This window comes from Mus musculus, chromosome 12 (genome assembly GCF_000001635.26).
Source record: "Mus musculus strain C57BL/6J chromosome 12, GRCm38.p6 C57BL/6J".
Taxonomy (NCBI): domain Eukaryota; kingdom Metazoa; phylum Chordata; class Mammalia; order Rodentia; family Muridae; genus Mus; species Mus musculus.
In genome coordinates, this window is record NC_000078.6 from 69,167,940 (window position 1) to 69,188,142 (window position 20,203).

Consider the following 20,203-nt stretch of genomic DNA (forward strand, 5'->3'; position numbering starts at 1 on the left):
ATTAATTGTTTACTACAAGGTAAGGCAAGGGGGTTTTCTAATGCACCACTTCACCTGAGAGTAAGCGCTTCCCTAGCCCGGGGTCAGATAGATAGATAGATAGATACACAAATAAACAAACAAACAAACAAATAAATAAGTGTCGCTGAGCAATTTCGTAGCTTTTACTTGAAAGTTGATACCGAGGACATTGAAGGTAAGACAACCCGATGTGTGCAGTGTTTTTTTTTTTTTTTTTTTACATATTCACTTTACATCCCGCTCATCCCCTCCCACAACCCTCCCCTCACTCCCCTTCTCCTCTGACCGGGTGGGGGACCCTCCAGGGTATCTCCCACCGCCACGGGCTCAGTAAATGAGGCGTGAATGTGGGTCTCCACTGCCTTTCCAAGGCCGACCATGGCTGCAAAGTAAAGTTTGCTCAACAGGAATTGCCTTGCCAGTTATTGTCACCTAAAGCTCCGCTCTGACTTGCAATGCCCAACAAGAATGCTTTCTCGCTGGGGTGTGTGTCTATAAACAAGGTGACACCAGCCTTCCAGCTATCCCCATCCCCGGGTCCGCTGGCCTCTAGCAAAGGGCGCGGGAAACACCAGGACGGGCAGCACACACCCACACCTACCACGCCCCCAGCTTAAGGACATGGTGCCCTCGGCGGCCGCCTGTCCGAAAACAGAGGACAAATCCTCCGGGCGCTCCGGAGCACGCAGAGGTTCTGTCATTAAAAGTTAAATAATGCTAAAACATGGGCATTCCACCATTCTACGTGGAAACTGGAGTGGGACTCCGAGAAGCCACAAAGCCGATGGGTTTAGGCGCACCATGGACACCTCTATCGCGAGGACCCCGGCAGACCTGTCAGGCGGGAGGCGCCAAGTTTTAAAGCCTGCGGGCCAGCGGGCGACTTAGCTGCAAGATGAGGCTGCCCTGCGAGGTGGAGGTCCGTAGCTGTCATTTGCCAACCTTAGGGCTCAAGAGCCGAGGCAAGGGCGTGCGAGCGGTGGTGAGCCTGTGCCAGGCCCCGGGCAGGAATGAGCTGCAGCCTGAGGCAAGAGCAGAGCCGGGCGGCCACGCCTGCCTGCTGGTCTCCACCATGAAGGACAGGCAGGGAACCAGCTACAAGGTACGCGCCCCCAGCGTCTTGAGCACCCACGCCTCCTTACTTTAGCTGCTGGCTTCTGCGGGTATGAGTTGGTAGACAGCGATCCCGCCGGGGTACAAGCCTCCGACACTGAAGCAGAGCAGCATATGAGGCTTTTGGTTAAATCTCCAGCACACAGAAAATGCATGTAACAATGAATACTATCCAAACTTGAGTGGTTGTTATTGTTGTTGTTGTTGAAGAGGTTTGCCACATGTATCCTCTCTGTTATTTGTTTAGAAAATGCTTGACCCGACTTAGGTCCAGAGACGGGTGGCCAACTCCAGTCTAGTCTGTCTGAACCGGAGGTTTGAAAACGAGGTTTATAAAATCCGTTTTCCTCCATTACCAGGCAGTGCTATTTGATCAAAACAAGATGTCTTTGTGTCAACTATGAATGGAGATAAGGGAATGAGTCCCTCACCCTGCATCTGATTTTTTAGCGGATGTTATGTTTTCGGGATTCTTTTTTTTTTTTTTTTTTGGTTTTTCAAGGCAGGGTTTCTCTGTGTAGGCCTGGCTGTCCTGGAACTTACTCTGTAGACCAGGCTGGCCACGAACTCAGAAATCCGCCTGCCTCTGCCTACCAAGTACTGGGATTAAAGGCGTGCACCACCACGCCCAGCTGTTTTCGGGATTCTTTACCTCACATATTATAATCCACAACAAATGCTTAGTTGAGAGAAGAGAGCATTATCTTATTCAAGTTACTTATTTTTATTTATTCATTCATCCATTTAATTTTGGAGTGTTGGGGATGGAGCCCAGGACCTTGTGCATGTTAGGCTAGTAGTGGTAAGGAGGACCTTGACTTCCTGATCCACATGCCTCTACAGCCCGCCCAAGTTCTGGGGTTACCACTACACACCTGGTTTGTACTACTGTGTTGAGGGCAGAACCTAGGGCTTTATGCATGACAGGCAAGATAGGCAAAGATTCTACCATTTTAACAACGTCTTCCACCCAGGCATTAATCTAAATCCTGCCTGTCTAGGCTATTAAGGAGTCTGGTTCTATGTTGTCTTTTATCCTGTCCTTCAGCTAAGTTCAGCTAAGACTTTACACTGCAGTTCTAGGAGAAAAAAAAATTAAATGTATACATGTATGTATTGAGACAAGGTCTTGCTCTGTAACTATGGCTGGTCTGGAGCTCACTGTAGACCAGGCAGGCTTCAAACTCATAAAAATTTCTGCTGTTTCTGTCCCATCTGTCCCAGTTGCTGGGATTAAAGGCACGCGCCAGTTCCAAGAGCCAGTTGTTGTTGTTGTTGTTGTTTTAAAACAGGCTCTTACTATGTGTAGCTCAACTGTCCTGGAACTCTGTAGATCTGGCCTGGAATTCACAAAGATCCATATAGCTGTGAATTCCTGAGTTCTGGGATTAAAAGTGTGAGCTACCACACCTAGCTTTCCAGGAAGAATTTAATGCAGATCTAATTGTTTCTTCAATCCTTTAATGAATTTCATGGTTCTTAAATCTTTTTTTTTGTTTTTGTTTTTGTTTTTGTTTTGTTTTGTTTGTTTTCTTTCTTTCTTTCTTTCTTTTTTTTTTTTTTTTCGTTTTTTGAGACATGTTTTCTCTGTATAGCCTTGGCTGTCCTGGAACTCACTTTGTAGACCAGGCTGGCCTCAAACTCAGAAATCTACCTGCCTCTGCCCCCTCCTCCACCCCCTCCTTCTCCATCAGTGTCAGGATTAAAAGCATGCATGTGCCACCACTGCCTGGCAGTTCTTGAACTTTCTTGACTCTTGGTTGTTTTCTTTTCATACTCAGCTGTGCCCATCCCCCCAGAAAACCTTCTTATCCAACCTACATTTCTGAATCCTTGACTCCTTACAGTTACAAGCTCTCCTTCCTTACAGTTACAAGCTCTCCTTCCTGGCTTTTCCTGTGTTCCCTTCACCTGAAGTGCTCTTTCCCTCTAACCCAGTGATCAGTGCCCTGGCTTTTATTTCTTTAACACCACATTTCTACTCCAAACTGGGAAAGGTTTCCTGCTTTCCTTTTGTTGTGCTTATTTAATAACCATCTCGTTCAGTACCTGCTGTCATCATACCATTCTGTTTGTTTTTGAGACAGGGTTTCACTGGGTAGCCCTGGCTGTCCTGAAACTCACTCTGTAGACCAGGCTGGCCTTAAACTCAGAAATCAGCTTGCCTCTGCCTCCCAAGTGCTGGGATTAAAGGCATGTGCCACCACTGCCACCACTGCCTGGCCACCATACCATTCTTACTAAATACCGCTCCAAAGTTCTCATTATGCCTGGTACATAACTGCCTCTCAGTAAAGAGTTGTTGAAGTCTAAAGCAGAAAACATATGTTATGAAAAGGGTTGAGATCAGTTATGCCAGCTGTTGATGCAATACAGAGGTTAACATGGCAACAAGACAAGCTTTCTGCTCTGGTGGAGCTTGCAGATAATCTGGTGGCAGGCATGGTCTGAGGGACCAAGAGGAAGGTAGGGAGCTTACTGCTGGCACTTGTGACCATGGCCATGTGACTGGGTTGGAAAAGAGGAAAACATTCTCTAAAAAATGAAGGAAAGTCTCAGCAGACACAGCAGTAATGCCTAGTGTCGGCTGGCTGGAAGATGTAACTATTCATCTGCTTAAAAAAAAAAAAACAAAAACAAAAACTTCATAAAACACTGAGACATGGGACTAAAAGCTAAACTAAAACCTGGAAGAAGATTGGCACATTCTACTCTCAGCGAGTGTTATTGAATAGTAATTCTCCTTTTGTGTCCCTCCTTCAACCCCTTCCCCTCTGTTTCTAATTAGCTAAGAGAGAACATTGAGCAGCTCTTCACCAAATTTGTGGATGAGGGGAAAGCCACTGTCCGGCTAAAGGAGCCTCCTGTGGACATCTGTCTGAGTAAGGTATGATATTGGAAATAGTAACAAATATGCAAGCCAGGTGCAGCATCAAATGTGTGTGATCCCAGCATTCAGAAAGCAAAGGTGGGAGGGTTTTTGTAAGCCCAAGGCTAATGTAATCTACAAGTCAAGTTCTTGGCCATCCAGGGATATACAGGGAGACTATATCCCAAAACAAAGATTGTTTGGCTGTTAAAGCATCTTGACAGCCTGTAGAGATGAGCTTGGGCTACACCGCTGCACGCATGCACTGCCCCTCCCCCCCACCAGTTAATTCTAAAATGCCTTGGGTACCTCAAAGGCTGGGTACTCCTAAACCTTCCCCTGCTACCCTAGGCCCAATGGGGAAGTGGCCAGTGGCCACCCACCCAAATTCTCACACGGCTAATTTACTTTCTCTCCTGCAGCGCCTGCTTCCCATCCTTGTCCCCCCAAGTCATGGTGATTCTCTGTCTCCCTTTTCCCAGTTCTTAGCCCACACTACTCTAAGGGTCCCGCCCTGTCTCCCTTTGCCTAGCCATTGACTGTTGGCATCTTTATTGATCCATCAAAAACCAAGTGGGGACAAGGATCTTCAGCATTTGGATGCACAGATTGCCGATTAAATCAAAGCATTAGAACCAATCCCCAACACCTCACCTTTTCTGTCCAAATAAAAAAAAAAAAGCTCTCAGGCATAAAGTGAGCATAATTATATATATTATATATGTATAATTATATAAATTGTAGAGTATGATATACAATTAACATCCAATCCATATTTGTCAAGTAGATAATGTACTCTACCATCATAACCTAACTAAAGAGCTTAAGCCGGGCGTGGTGGCGCATGCCTTTAATCCCAGCACTTGGGAGTTTGGGAGGCAGAGGCAGGCGGATTTCTGAGTTCAAAGCCAGCCTGGTCTACACAGTGAGTTCCAGGACAGCCAGGACTATACAAAGAAACCCTGTCTCAAAAAACAAAACAAAACAAAACAAAAAGCTTAAAATTCTATACCATGATTTTAGCCTGTATTACCATCTGAAAACCATGCTTTCAATTCTATAGCATATCTCTCAATGCTAAACAACTTACGTTTGCTTTTTTTGTTTTGTTTGTTTGTTTGTTTGTTTTTTGTTTTTTTGAGACAGGGTTTCTTTATGTAACCCTGGCTGTCCTGGAACTCACTCTGTACACCTGCCTGGCCTTGAACTCAGAAATCTGCCTGCCTCTGCCTCTGCCTCTGCCTCTGCCTCTCGAGTGCTGGGATTAAAGGCGTGCACCACCATTGCTCAGCTTCTTTTGTTGTTGTTGTTAATGATTTATTTATTTAATGTATATGAGTGCACCCTTCAATGCTTTCTTCAGACACACCAGAAGAGGGCATCAGACCCCATTGCAGATGGTTGTGAGCCACCAGGTGGTTGCTGGGAACTCAGGACCTCTTGAAGAGCAGTCAGTGCTCTTAACCACTGATCCATCTCTCTAGCCCCCCCTAATTTCTTAAAACATTGGAGCATCTGTCTTCAGCCTTTTGGCCCAGAGCCACCTGGCAGACCCTGAAATAAGACCTGCAATTAGAGACAGATTCTTGCAGGTGTCTATTTTGTTTGAGATAGGATCTGAGACCATGATGACCTAAAATTGACAGCAATCCTGCCTCAACTTCTCTAGTGCTGGGAAGACAGGCCCGAGCCACCACATACTTTCTAAGCTTACACAACCATAGCTTTCCAAGGTGGTTGTTGTTATTGTTATTATTAATACATTTCAAATTTTATTTTTATGTGTGGGTTAGTCACTGTTCTAATTTCGTTAAGAGACACCTTGACCAAGGCAACTTTTATAAAAGAAGTATTTAACTGGGGGCTCCCTTACAGTTTCAGAGGATAGTCTCCATTATCACGGTAGTAAGGAGAAGGGCAACACAAGGATCTGTGCTGGGACAGTGCCTGAGACTTCATTACATCCTTATCTGACCTGTCGGCAGAGACAGACAGACAGACAGTTGTGTGCAGCCTAAGATGGGTGCTGGGACCTGAACCCAGTCCAACCTTTATTTAGTGTGTGTGTGTCTGTACATGGGTGGAGGTCTGAGGGAAACCTCTGTGTGTGTGTGTGTGTGTGTGTGTGTGTGTGTGTGTGTACGTACATGGGTGGAGGTCTGAGGGAAACCTGCAAGTGTTGCTCTCTCCTTCCACTCTGTGGGTTCTAGGGTTTGAACTCAGGCTGTCTTGCTTAGCAGCGAGCAGCTTTACCCACCAGCCCTCTCAATATCCCCCAAATCTTCCAAAGTTGAAAGTTAGACCAAATACTAAAATATATTTTACAGTGCATTTCAAAACTGATGCTATAACCTGTGTGTGAGACTGTAGGGCTTGAAGGGGAGAACTAGCAAGCATGAAGTATTTAAAATGGAATTTATAATTGTGTAACTTGTTTTTATTTATTCAGGCCAATCCTGGCAATTTAAAGACTTTACTTTCAGCTATGAGACTGGCTCATAGAGGCTGTGACGTCAACACACCACTCTCAACACTAAAACCAGTGAAGACTTCAGAATTTGAAAAATATAAAACCAAAATGGTTATCACATCCAAAAAGGATTATCCTCTAAGCAAGAACTTTCCATATTTTCTGGAACACCTTCAGGCTTCTTACTGTAGCCTTGCCCGAGTTGATATGCGTATGCTGTGCTTAAAAAATCTTACGAAGTTAGACCTGAGTCACAACTGTATAAAAAAACTTCCAGCTACAATTGGAGACCTCACCCACCTTCAAGAGCTTAACCTTAATGACAATCAGCTGGAGACCTTTAGTGTGCCCTTGTGTACTTCCACACTCCAGAAGTCACTTCACAGTTTGGATCTCAGCAAGAACAAAATCAAAGCGCTCCCTGTGCAGTTTTGTCAATTCCGGGAACTTACTAACTTAAACCTTAATGATAATGAATTGATTCACCTTCCTTTCAAGATAGGACAGCTAACAAACCTCCGTTTTCTATCAGCAGCTCGAAACAAACTTAGAAATCTACCCTCTGAATTTAAAATGTTATCCCTGGAGTACTTGGATCTTTTTGGGAATACTTTTGAAAAACCAGAAGTCATTCCAATTATAAAGCTTCAAGTACCATTAACTTTACTGGAATCATGTGAACAAGCTGTGCTATTCTATAGGTAAGCCTTTCAGTCATGAAGGATGGTACCTGAATAGCATTCTAACATTCTGATTGAACTCAGTAATAGTCTTTGGGCTCTTAATCTTTTAGTTATTCAGTGGGATCAGGAATGGTGGGGGCATTTACAATAACACAGCATTTGGACAGAGGTCAACTTGTGGGAGGAGGTTCCTTCCTTCCATCATGTTGTTCTAGGGACTGACCTCAGGTCATCAGGCTTGGCCTCAGCACCTTTACCCACCTCACCCACTCCAACAGTCAATCTTAATAACTCCCAGTGTTGTGCACAGCCTGGCCCTTGCTACAGGGACGTTTACGAATGGGGACCTGGCTGGGTAGTGGTAGCATACACCTTTATCCCAGCGCTTTGGAGGCAGAGGTAGATGGATCTCTTGAGTTCAAGGGTAGCCTGGTCTACAGATGGAGTTCCAGGACAGCCAAGGATCAGCTGTGTGTTTCAGTTAGATCTCTGGGTGGTCCTACTGCATGGAGACTTTTGATGATTCCAGTCTGGCACAGTGCTAAAGTGTGGTCTGTCAAACCAGACTTGAATTGGACTACTGGCTTTACCCATTTATATGACTTTAGCATGTTAGTTAACCTCTTAACCTCATTGGAAACTGGGATCATATTTTACAGAATTTTGAGGCAAAATAAGCTAATATCATACCAAAACATTTTGCACATGAAGGACTCAGTAACTGCTGGTTCTCTTGCTCTTAGCTCTGAACACTCCGAGCAGTGGTTTGGTGAGAGTGAGCTCCATTGCCTTGGCTTTGTTTATTCGATAGGTTTCGCATTTGTTTTCCTTTGTTCATGTTTCTTTCATAGAGATATGGAAGCTAGTAAGTGAACCAGCCTATTAGCATCAACTGTCAACTCGGCAGTCTAGCATTGCCTGGAAAAAAGTGTCAGTTGACTAATTGTCTTTATCGGGTTGGTCTGTGGCACTGTCTGTGTAGGGTTGTCTTGATTAGCAGTTGACACTGGAGGGCCCAGCCCCAATATGGGGACCCTGTCTCTGAGCAGGTAGTCCTAGGCTATATAAGGAAGCTGGCTGAACATTAACCTGCCATCACTGAGTAAGTCAACAAGCTGTGTTCCTCTGTGGTTTCTGCTTCAAGCTCAGACTTGGGTTCCTGCCTGACCTCTCTTACTGATTTGACTATGACCCGGAAGTATAACATAAAATAAACCTGTCTTCCTAAGTTGCTTTTGACACAGCAATAGAATGAAATTATAATAGGACTATTGTGTACCTACAAAATAGAAAGATGGTTGTTTTTTTGTTTTTTGTTTTGTTTTTCGAGACATGGTCTCTCTGTGTGGCCCTGGCTATCCTAGAACTCACTTTGTAGACCAGGATGGCCTTGAACTCAGAAATCTGCCTGCCTCTGCCTCCTGAGTGCTAAGATTAAAGGTGTGCGCCACCATACCCGGTGAAAGATGTTATTTTAAGGAAAAGAGTATACTCATACAAGTATTTCTTAAGCATCAAACATCAGCCTCAAGGATTATTCCCTAAGGGCCAACCTTCTTATTAGAGACAGTCTCATTTTATCCTGAACTCATCAAGTAGACTAGGCTGGCCAGCCAGAGAGCGCATGCATCTACCCATTTCTGCCTCTTCCTCCTTCAGATTACAATGCTGCACTGTCCCAAGACTTTGTATGTGAGTTCTGTGAATCAAACTCAAATCCTCATGTTTACTCTCCAAGGACTTTACCTGCTGGGCTTTCTCCCTAGCACCTACCTCCCAAAAAGATCATCTTGGTGGATTTGAGACAAATTTTACTATGTAGTTCAGGTTGAGCCCAAATGCACAGCCCTCCTGCCTTTACCTCTTTCTTTTTTTCTTCTATTTTTTGTTTTTTTAAGATTTTTTTATTTTATGTATATGAGTATAATGTCACTTTCTTCATACACACCAGAAGAGGGCATCAGATCTCATTACAGATGGTTGTGAGTCACCCAGTAGTTGCTGGGAATTGAACTCAGGACCACTGGAAGAGCAGCCAGTGGTGGGGTTCATCTGCACATAACTGTACCCACTTCTGCTTTTTTTTTTTTAAAGATTTATTTATTTATTATATGGAAGTACACTGTAGCTGTCTTCAGACACTCCAGAAGAGGGCGTCAGATCATGTTACAGATGGTTGTGAGCCACCATGTGGTTGCTGGGATTTGAACTCCGGACCTTTGGAAGAGCAGTCGGGTGCTCTTACCCACTGAGCCATTTCACCAGCCCCCCACTTCTGCTTTTTAAAAACAAAAAAACAAAAAACTGGAGACTGAACCTTAGGCTACAATTACCCTTCTGAGGAGTTATATCTTCTGCCCAGTCAGACCTTGAATTTAGGATCTTCCTCCTCCAACCTCCAGAGTTGAGATTATAAACCTGTGCCATCAAGGCTTACTTTCTAAGACAGGATTTCATGCATTCAGGTTGACCTCAGCTTGGTTTTGTTTGTTCATGACTTGTCTCCCTGTGTAGGCCTGTCTGGCCTCAACCTCAGTCAGCCTCACCCTCCAGATGTAAGACCCCTGAAGTTGGGCCTCTGCTCAAGTCCCGGGATGAGCTGGCCAGCACCCAAGACTCAAGAGAAAACCACACCTGATGCAAACTGCAAGAGGTTTTATTGTCAGCTAGCTGAGGACGAACTCCTTGAGCAGTAACAGTAGGGGGCTTTTAACAGCTAGCTGAGGAATTGGGAGGAGTTGGGAGGAGAGTTCTTTTCTCTTCCGGATGTCCTTGGTAAAATTACAATTATCATCTCATCCCTGGCTGTAAGGATCAGAAACAAAAAAGGTTTTTTGCTGTCTATAGAGAACAAAGAGCTTCTTTCTGGCTGCATTTTTAGAGATCAGGGCAAACAAGCTTGGGGACCGTCCAGGGGCTTTACCTTCCTGGGAGAAATGCTCTAAGTCAGGGTCTCACACAGAGTGCTTCCAGGATTGTATACCAACAAAATCTAGCGGCAGTTTGGTTTGGTTTGGTTTGGGTTTTGTTTTGTTTTGTTTTTTCCCATCTATTTGTCTTATTCTTAGCAGTATAAAGCAGTTATGCTGAGTCCTGAAATAAGAGTAATACTTAATTCTGATTTCATTATAACTCTGTGTTCTGATTATTTTGGGTTTTGTTTTTCAAGAAGGGGTTTCTCTGTGTAGCTCTGGCTGACCTGGAACTGGATTTGTGACTCACATAGATCTGCTTGCCTCTGTCTCCCAAGTGCTGAAACTAAAGATATGTTCAATGTTCTATTAAGAATCTAGTAGCCCGGCAGTGGTGGCACACGCCTTTAATCCCAGCACTCGGGAGGCAGAGGCAGGCGGATTTCTGAGTTTGAGGCCAGCCTGGTCTACAGAGCTAGTTCCAGGACAGCCAGGGCTACACAGAGAAACCCTATCTCAACCCCCCCCCCCAAAAAAAAATCTAGTAACAGTATCTATGTTTTTCCCATTAGGATTCCATATGGCCCTGATATAATTCCTTACCATCTTTGTCAAGATTTGGATACTGCCAAAACCTGTGTCTGTGGAAGATTTTGTCTCCAATCTTTCATTCAAGGAACGACTACAATGAACCTACACTCTGTTGCGCACACTGTGGTCTTAGTAGATAGTATGGGAAGAACGGAAGCTCCTGTTGTCTCTTACTTTTGTTCTCTAACCTGTTTTGTAAAGTCCTCTGATATGTTGAACTAATTAATGTAATATCAGAAAGGTTTCTAGATGTATATCAGTTGAGTATTCATTTATGCTTTACCAGTAACAAATTAGAGAAAGGAAAGCATTTTGTATATTTGTATGGTAAGAAAATGTATATTATGTTAGCATTTTCAACATTTGACTCGAATTTTAATTTAATTAAAGCTGAATTTAGTTTTGGAAGTATATCAATGTCTCAGCAGTTAAGAGCACATACCCTCCTGAAGAGGAACAATGCAATGTCTCACAACTGTATGTACCAGGGAATCCAATGCCCTCTTCTGACCTCAGGGACCCCAGACATGAGTGTGGCACACATACATATTACATATGCAGACAAAATACTGAATAGATCTTTAATCTTACTGTGAAGTTAACATATGATTGCAGGGTTAGTGTCTGCCCCAAGAATCCAGGATACGGGCTGGAGAGATGGCTCAGTGGTTAAGAGCACTGGCTCTTCCAAAGGTCCTGAGTTCAAATCCCAGCAACCACATGGTGGCTCACAACCATCTGTAATGAGATCTGACGCCCTCCTCTCTTCTGGTGAGAGAGAGAGAGAGAGAGAGAGAGAGAGAGAGAGAGAGAGAGAGAGAGAGAGAGAGTGTGTGTGTGTGTGTGTGTGTGTGTGTGTGTGTGCGTGCGTGTGCGCGCGCGCGCCCTACTTTGTGGGCCTGTGTACCAGAGGCAGGGAGGGGAAGCTTCTGCTGCTGCAGTTGGCTCCGCCTCCGTCTCTGCCTTCCAAGTTACTACTCCACTAGTGGGCCGACTAGAGGCCGACTAGCCAGTGAGGAGTGAGGCAGATCTCTTCACAAGTGTTACAGCTCTTTGGACAGAAGGCTCGGATGAAGGAGGAATTCTCACATACCTCTAATCCTTCCAGATAACAATAGGTTTGGTTTGGTCTGAAATCTTTGGGGAAACCTTATTTGCATGTGGGGGGGGGGCTTGGTGCTGCTCCTATGTGGCCACATACCTCTGGGGGTTGGGGGCTGTGGGAGGCTACATGACAGGAGCCAGGGACCCAGGATACGTAGCCGAACACCCGCTGTCCCATGCAGGAAGTCACCACCCATCGGGTCACCGGGGACCAGGCTGTATGTGCATAGCCCACTGCCTCACACCACTTTGGGGTTTGCTGTTGATGCTTTTTCGAGACGAGTTTCTCTGCAGAGATCTGCCACACCAGGCTACATCTTAAATCAAACTAGATACTCGTCCTAATCACACAGATGAAAAGAAGGTTCTTGGGCTCAGAGGTAAAGGTCCTTGCAAAGCGTGACATCTAAGTACAATTGTTGGCACTCAGTAGGAGAGAGCAGATTCTTACAAGTTGCACACAGAATAACTTTTTAAAAATATATATAAGAGTACTGGATGCTCTTGCAGTGGACCCCCAATTCCCAGCACCCACATGGTAGCTCATAACTGCAGTCCCAGGGAATCTGAAACCCTCTTCTGATGCACAGAAATACATTCAGGCAAACATCCATACTCATGTTTAAAATCATTTCTAATGTTAAAAAGGCCAGAAAGAGCTTAGTGGTTAGGAGCTAATGTTGCTCTTCTGGAGGACCCGAGTTCAGCTTGCAGCACCTTTCTTGGGCAGCTTAAAAATGCCTGTAACGCTAGCTCTTAAGAGATTCAATCCCTCTTCTGGTCTCCATTCAAAATTCTGAAATCTTTCAAAAATCCAACTCTTCTTGCCTTTAATCCCAGCACTTGAGAGGCAGAGGCAGGCGGATTTTTTTTTTTTTTTTTTGGCTTTATTGAATTATCTTAAATGTTCCATGTTATGAACAGTGTTAAGCTCCATTGTGCTTCTGTTTTGATGTGTGATGTGTCCTTGTGGTTTAAGGTAGTGACTGAGTTTTGTCCGTATCAGGACTAGTGGCTTTCTACTGAAGAACGTAGAGAAACTGAAGGCCAGACCAAGCAGGGACTTTGTTTAAACTTCCCATTTTCCCTTAGAACTCTTAGGTTTTACTTCTAAATATGTGTATAATTTTTATAAGGTGTTCATATTTCTCATGTTTATTACATATTTTGTGTGGTGTGTCCACATCAGGACATGCAGTGTTTATCTTGTAAATTCTAAGTTCCCAAATTTACAGTTGTTACACATGTCATGAAAGTGAAGTAGCCTGGCATGGTGGTGCACACCTTTAATCCCAGCACTCAGGATGCAGGGGTAGGCGGATTTCTGAGTTCAAGGCCAGCCTGGTCTACAAAGTGAGTTCCAGGACAGCCAGGGCTACACAGAGAGACCCTGTACTGATTGTGTTGAGGATCTAGGGGGAAGGAGTATTTGTCACTAAATATTCTACCCCCCTCCCCCAAACCATAAAGTCATGGTGTGATGCACATTTAATTCTAGCATTTGGGAGGCAGAGGCAGGCGGGTCTCTGAGTTGGAGGCTTGCCTGTTTTGCATGATGAGTTCCAGGTCTGAGAGTGAATAGGTTTGGAGGAACAGAGGTGTTAGCGTGTGGCTGTTCAGCCTGGAAAGGAGAACCAGATTTCACCTATAATTCATTTTACTACAACTTTATCATTTCCAACTTTTTTCCTTTTTTAAAGATTCAAACATTGGTATTAAGCATTAGAACACTTTTTTTTTTTTCTGGTTTTTCAGGACAAGGCTTCTCTGTATAGCATTTAGTTCCTGGAACTTACTTTCTAGACTAGGCTGGCCTTGAACTCCTGCATCTGTCTCCCAAGTGCTGGGATTAAAGGTGTATGCCACCACTGCCCAGCAGCATTAGAACACTTTTATTAGAACTTTATTCAAGGGGTAAGACATAGTGGTCTACCTTAAAGGAGGCAGAGGGAGGTTAATCTCTGAATTTGAGGCCAGTCTGGTCTACATACTTCCAGGACAGCCAAAGCTAGAAACCCTGTCTCCCCAAAATTTTATTTCTTAACTAGATAATGATGGTATAGGTCTGTAACAGGACTTCCCTAGTATATACAGGACCCTAAGTTTGACTCCTAGCAGTACCACCAATGAAAAAGCTTGCTTTCTTAATTATCTTTACATAGGAGTAAACTTTCTACATAGGAGTTTTAGATAAACATGTTAGATCCCCTGTAATTATACTTACAGACAATTGGAAGCCACGTAGATGCTGGGGATGTTTTGCAAAAAGAGCAGCCATGGGCTGTAGAAATGGCTTATCTGGTAAGGAGCACTGGCTGTTCTTCCAGAGGACCCAGGTTTAATTGGAGCACCCACGTGGCAGCTCACAACTAACGCCAGTTCTAGACCTGATACCCTCACACATGTACACTTCTAGGCAAAGAGTCAATTCACGTGTAAGATTAAAAAAAAAAAAAAAGACAGCCAGGGTTAATAAGCCATCTCTCCAGTCTTAATTATTCTTTACCCCACCCACCAATGAGTCATTTAAATTCAAATTTTATTCCCCTCCTCCCTTTTATGGAATTTTTTTGAATGAGTTACCAAACATGTATCACTGTCCATGGTAAATTAGCCAACATCAACAAGTCTGAAAATATAATGAACAATTATTAAATAATAATTTTCATATAAATTGAAAATACCTAATCAAGTGACCAATTTAATGTTAGTCTCCAAGCCATTCTGAGTGGAAGGATGAAACCTTTGTCAGCAGATCTGGGGAATGAATTCTATGACCATCACATATGTTCTGTGCCCATTATTCTGTAGCTACTGCTTATCTGTATGACTTCTTGTAGGGCACTTAGTACACACTTTGCCTAGCATGCAGAAAGCACTGGGTTCAACCCAACACAGCACCTTAGAAATAGGATATGGTGCAATTCTGTACTTCTAGTATTTAGGAGGCAGAGGTAGACCCAGACTCAAATTATGTTTGAAAACAAAACCCCCTAAATATGCAATCCTACTGAGAATCAAAACACAAGGCTTGGTATCATTAACAGTAACTTTATTCTCTAGCAGGTCATTTCTCTACTGCTTCAGTATTTTCCTCTCAGAGAACACAAGTTTTAGAACTGGATCACTTGGCCCTTCCTCTTCTTGTCGCCTCCCAGTTCAAAATGCTTGCATCTCTTAATGGCCAGCATCCTCTTGGATCTGCAGTTGGGCTCAACACACTCAAGCCTGAGCACAATCTTCTTTGTGGTTTTGGCCTTCTTTCGAAAGATTGGCTTTGTCTGCCCACCGTAGCCACTCTGCTTGCGATCGTAGCGCCGCTTTCCTTGGGCATACAGGGAATCCTTGCCCTTCTTATACTGGGTCACTTTGTGAGGCTGATGCTTGCCACATTTCTTACAGAAAGTCCTTCGGGTTTTTGGTACGTTGACCATGTTTGCAGTAGAAGTGTCTGCGATGAGAACTGTAAGAAAGTTTCAGACATTAAAGATCTTCAAACTCGAAAGTTTTAAACAGGTATAATTTGTAGGAACATATAAAAAAAAAACAGTAATGTTCGAAAATTTGTGAACCCACCAAGTACTCATTTCCCACGTGAATAAAAGGCCAACACGCAGCTGAGTGGATGAGCACTGGCTTAAACACCGGGGTTCAATCCTTACCACTTCAAGCCTATAGAAAAACTGTTTTTTGTTTTTTTAAACTAAAACGAGGCATTAACAGTTAAAAACTCAGACCTGATGGAGTGTGTCCTGGGAGGCTGAGGCAGAGGATTGCTAGTTGAGGTCTGCCTTAGCGTCCAAAGGAACTGACACTTGGAGTGGCCATTACAGTTCTCCCCAAACCAGCGTCCAATTTCTTAGGTCTCACTGCAAGGACAACGCAGTGGCGTCCGGGTAGAGAAGTTTTGCTCGGACTACCCCACAGCAATTCCCTCCGTTTTCTAGCTACGAATGGCTTACAACGAAATATAGTCGTTTCTGCAACAACCGGGCTCGTTCCTTCCCCCCAGCCACGTCAGTCTGTTTTGGCTTCACCCCCTCTAAAGCACCGTCACTCTCCAGCGGGCCCGAAGGCTGACGTGTCGTTAGCAGCCAGCACGCCTCGCCGCCCGGGAGCCGCCATGCTGGAGCGGTCTCTTCCGAGAGAGCCGCGGGCTGACCTCAAGCCGCGGCGGGCAGCACCTGCCCCTTTCCGACGCCTCAAAGAGCTAGGTCGGCTCCGGCTTCCAGGCGACCGCGGTCCCCAAGGAAGCAGCTACCGCTCTGCTCCAGACTTACCGAGAGACCGGCCGCCGCGATCCCCGACTCAACCGCACGCGCCGAACAGGAAAGGGACGAACAGAGCGGAAGTCGGAACTGAACCTGAGCGACGGGAATGCGAACCAATAAGCAGCGGCCTCCTCCGGAGGCTTCTGAGAAGCGCCAATCAGCGCCCGGCGGGGCGGGGCGGGGCGGAGGGTGTGGGCCGGAGGGCCCGGGCGCTCGCAGGCCAGTCGCGGCTTGTCAGAGCGGTCGCTGCCGGAGCGGGGCGAGGCTGCGGCGTTCGGTGTCGCCGTTCCGCCGTGCGAGCAAGGATGAGCGCGCAGAGGACGCAGAGCCACGGGCAGCGCAGGTAAAGGAATCACGGTGTCGGCGACCGCGGCGGGGCTTCTTCCGGGACCCCCGGGTGCTGAATGGAGAGGACCGAGGCGACGTTGAGCCGCGGCTCGTAGCGGCGGGGCGGCTGCCGGAGCTGCAACTGCCAGAGAGGATGCGCGGAGCCCGGGCGGCGCGAGGCAGTTGAGAGCCTTCGGGCCCCAGGACGCCGGAGCCCGGGATGAGTTAGCGAGGGCCGCCGCGGGGGCCAGTTCCTAGGGCTGCAGGCCAAGGCGACGGCGCCGCCCGCCCGCCCCTTCCGTGCAGAGGCCGCCAGCTTCTTTTCCGCGCCCGCGCTCCGGGCCCTGGAGACCATGAGGTTCCGCATCTACAAACGGAAGGTGCTAATCCTGACGCTCGTGGTGGCCGCCTGCGGCTTCGTCCTCTGGAGTAGCAATGGGCGACAAAGGAAGAGCGACGCCCTTGGCCCGCCGCTGCTGGACGCGGAGCCCGTACGGGGTGCGGGCCACCTTGCTGTGTCCGTAGGCATCCGCAGGGTCTCAAACGAATCGGCCGCTCCTCTGGTTCCCGCGGTCCCGCGGCCGGAGGTGGACAACCTAACGCTGCGGTACCGGTCCCTGGTGTACCAGTTGAACTTCGATCAGATGCTGAGGAACGTCGGTAATGACGGCACCTGGAGCCCCGGGGAGCTGGTGCTGGTGGTCCAGGTGCATAACAGGCCGGAATACCTCAGGTTGCTGATAGACTCGCTTCGCAAAGCCCAGGGTATTCAGGAAGTCCTAGTCATCTTTAGCCATGACTTCTGGTCCGCAGAGATCAACAGTCTGATCTCCAGGGTGGATTTCTGCCCGGTTCTGCAAGTGTTCTTTCCGTTCAGCATTCAGCTGTACCCGAATGAGTTTCCGGGTAGTGACCCTAGAGATTGCCCCAGAGACCTAAAGAAGAATGCAGCTCTGAAGTTGGGGTGCATCAATGCCGAATACCCTGACTCCTTCGGCCATTACAGAGAGGCCAAGTTCTCACAAACCAAACACCATTGGTGGTGGAAGCTGCATTTTGTATGGGAAAGAGTCAAAGTTCTTCAAGATTACACTGGCCTTATACTCTTCCTGGAAGAGGACCACTACTTAGCCCCAGACTTTTACCATGTCTTCAAAAAGATGTGGAAACTGAAGCAGCAGGAGTGTCCTGGGTGTGACGTCCTCTCTCTAGGGACCTACACCACCATTCGGAGTTTCTATGGCATTGCTGACAAAGTAGATGTGAAAACTTGGAAATCGACAGAGCACAACATGGGGCTAGCCTTGACCCGAGATGCATATCAGAAGCTTATCGAATGCACGGACACTTTCTGTACTTACGATGATTATAACTGGGACTGGACTCTTCAGTATTTGACTCTAGCTTGTCTTCCTAAAATCTGGAAAGTCTTAGTTCCTCAGGCTCCTAGGATTTTTCATGCTGGAGACTGTGGTATGCATCACAAGAAAACATGTAGGCCATCCACCCAGAGTGCCCAAATTGAGTCATTATTAAATAGCAACAAACAATACCTGTTTCCGGAAACTCTAGTTATCGGTGAGAAGTTTCCTATGGCAGCCATTTCCCCACCTAGGAAAAATGGAGGGTGGGGAGATATTAGGGACCATGAACTCTGTAAAAGTTATAGAAGACTGCAGTGAGGAAAAAAAATATCACAATTGCAAAAGCAAAAGTGACAGTCTTCTATTTTTTATATTTGTCTCAATGGGATATACAATTGAATAAAGGTATAGGAACCGGCCTCTGCTTTAATACATAAACTTCTTGTAAAAGGTGTCCAGATACATAGCAATCCTTTCCAGTTAGGACTGATTAAAATTTCAAACTGAAATTTTCATTTTGGGACTGGGTTTTAAAATTCAGTCTATCTGCTTAAAAGTAATGATTAGATTATTGATAAAAAAAGAAAGGGGAAATTTTATTTAAATCACATCTGTTAATCTTTTTATCTAAAACTTTGTATACTTTTCCACTTTCAAAAGTTATTTTAAGTATATCAAGATTTATTTAAAACTGTCAACAACAGTAAAAAGTATTACAATGAAATCACTAGAGTATTTCTGGGACAGACCCAGTTTCACTATTGACACAGTTATTAGAAAGGAATCCTTTGGTTCAATAACTCAGAAGTTTTAAGTTTGTTAAGCATCCTGTCGGAAGAGTCATTTTCAGTATTACTGATTCCTGTGCTATTGTGTTAAGATTTGCCTGTGCTTTCAACATACATATTACATGATTTCCTTTGGAATGTATTTGATTAATAAGGAAGTTAAAGCAATGTTTTCACCTCAATGTAGAAATACAGTGGTTTTGATTTTTTTCTTCTTAGTGCTGCCAAAATAAAATACTCATTTTTGCATAAAATTCCCTAATCATTTTGCAGAATCTTCTATTTGTATCAATAAAGGCATTCTAGGAGTTTTGAGAATGAGCATCACATCTTAATATTTTCTAGCTATACATTGTATGAGCTTAAAGGAAGCCTGTTCATGACAGTGCATTCTCTTAGGAAGAAATTGTTTGGCTTTCAAATTAGCCAGGCATAGATAATGAGCAGTAAGAAAAGCTGCTGCCTAAGGGAAGTTCTGCCTAAATTGTTTTTGAAGGCCAGAACGATCCAAAGTTCAGTTTTGCCAAGGTACAGCAAAACTGGTGCCAGCCGTAACTGAGATACTCTTAAAAGTACAGTTACAGGAGTAAGAAGCAATCTTGAGGCTTACCTTTCCATGATGTAGAAAAAAAAAATGACAGAGGACTCATTTCTGTGTGAAGATGACTGTTGCTCTTGAACCACTCTCGTACTAGAACTGTTGTGCATTTTCAAGGTGAAGCAAAGTTGCCTGGGCTTTGGCTTTTGAAATGTTTTACCACATTTGTATCCTGTGTGCACGTGTGTTGGTAGTGAATGCTGAAGGTCAGAGGACGTTGGCTCTCTACCCTGTGAGTCTCAGGGACAGAACTCCAGGCACTTTGGTGGCAGGTACCTTTACCACTGAGCTGTCTTACTCTTTGCTTGTTTAAAGATTGGTTTGTGTGCATAGCTCTGGCTGGCCTTGTGTTTATAACCCTCCCACTTGTGCCTTCAGCTGGGATTACAGAGCCCTTTGCATGCAATGCAAGGGTTGTACCCCAAGTGCATAATGTTCAACGTTGCATGGGGAGAGATGTAAACACCTTCTCCAGGATTTACACCCCTGTATAGTATCTTAACCTGATATCACCAGTTCAAAGGACAGAAGAAAGAGGTTTCCAGGAGTGTTCAAAGGCTAGTCATTAGTGGTCTTACCTGAAACAGAACTAGATCAGCTCATGGCCTTGGGCCTAGTGACACCCACAGACATTTCTTCCACTTATATTTTTTATGTTTTTTTTTTTCCATTCTGGTCTAAAATACTTTGTGAGAAAAAAAACCCACAAATCTGTTTGGATCTCCTCTTTGCCTCATTTTAGAAGTTACAAATTGATTTTAAAAATAGTTGGTTTTGATAGAAAAGGCAATTTTTCTGTCAGAACAAAAATGGCCAGGTTTTTGTTTTTTTAATTCCTCTGCTAAATTTATTGTGTGTGGGTATTTTGTCTGCATGTGTATCTGTGTACCACCTGTGGAGGTCAGAGGGCGTTGACTCCTCTGGGACTGGAGTTAACACATAGTTGTGAGCTGCTAGGTGGGTGCTGGAAATTGAACCAGGATCCTCTCAAAGAGCAGCTACTATTAACTAGTGAGCCATCTCTCTAACCTCTTTAGAAATTTTAAACATTCTTTAAAACCAAAAGTTTTTTTTTTTTTTTTTTTTTTTTGG

General features: G+C 45.0%; 3 protein-coding genes across 4 annotated transcripts; 2 read left to right on the top strand and 1 right to left on the bottom strand.

Moving 5' to 3' along the window:
* Positions 1-874: 874 nt before the first annotated feature.
* Positions 875-11,073, top strand: Lrr1 (leucine rich repeat protein 1). 2 transcript variants are annotated; one of them, NM_001081406.2, is made up of 4 exons: positions 875-1,123; positions 3,923-4,021; positions 6,453-7,174; positions 10,641-11,073. In NM_001081406.2, the coding sequence occupies exons 1-4, from the start codon at positions 917-919 to the stop codon at positions 10,879-10,881; spliced, it is 1,269 nt and encodes a 422-aa protein (NP_001074875.1). In that variant the 5' UTR covers positions 875-916; the 3' UTR covers positions 10,882-11,073. The 2 variants fall into 2 exon arrangements, 1 of the variants encoding a protein (NP_001074875.1); NR_155206.1 differs by lacking the exon at positions 6,453-7,174.
* A 3,721-nt stretch (positions 11,074-14,794) lies between these two features.
* Positions 14,795-16,128, bottom strand: Rpl36al (ribosomal protein L36A-like). The gene is made up of 2 exons (NM_025589.4): positions 16,044-16,128; positions 14,795-15,226 (listed from the first exon to the last, which is right to left on the bottom strand). Exon 2 carries the CDS (start codon positions 15,195-15,197, stop codon positions 14,877-14,879), a length of 321 nt encoding a protein of 106 aa, NP_079865.1. The 5' UTR covers positions 15,198-15,226; positions 16,044-16,128; the 3' UTR covers positions 14,795-14,876.
* A 90-nt stretch (positions 16,129-16,218) lies between these two features.
* On the top strand, positions 16,219-18,834 carry Mgat2 (mannoside acetylglucosaminyltransferase 2). The gene has a single exon (NM_146035.2). It carries the CDS (start codon positions 16,715-16,717, stop codon positions 18,041-18,043), a length of 1,329 nt encoding a protein of 442 aa, NP_666147.1. The 5' UTR covers positions 16,219-16,714; the 3' UTR covers positions 18,044-18,834.
* Positions 18,835-20,203: the final 1,369 nt, after the last annotated feature.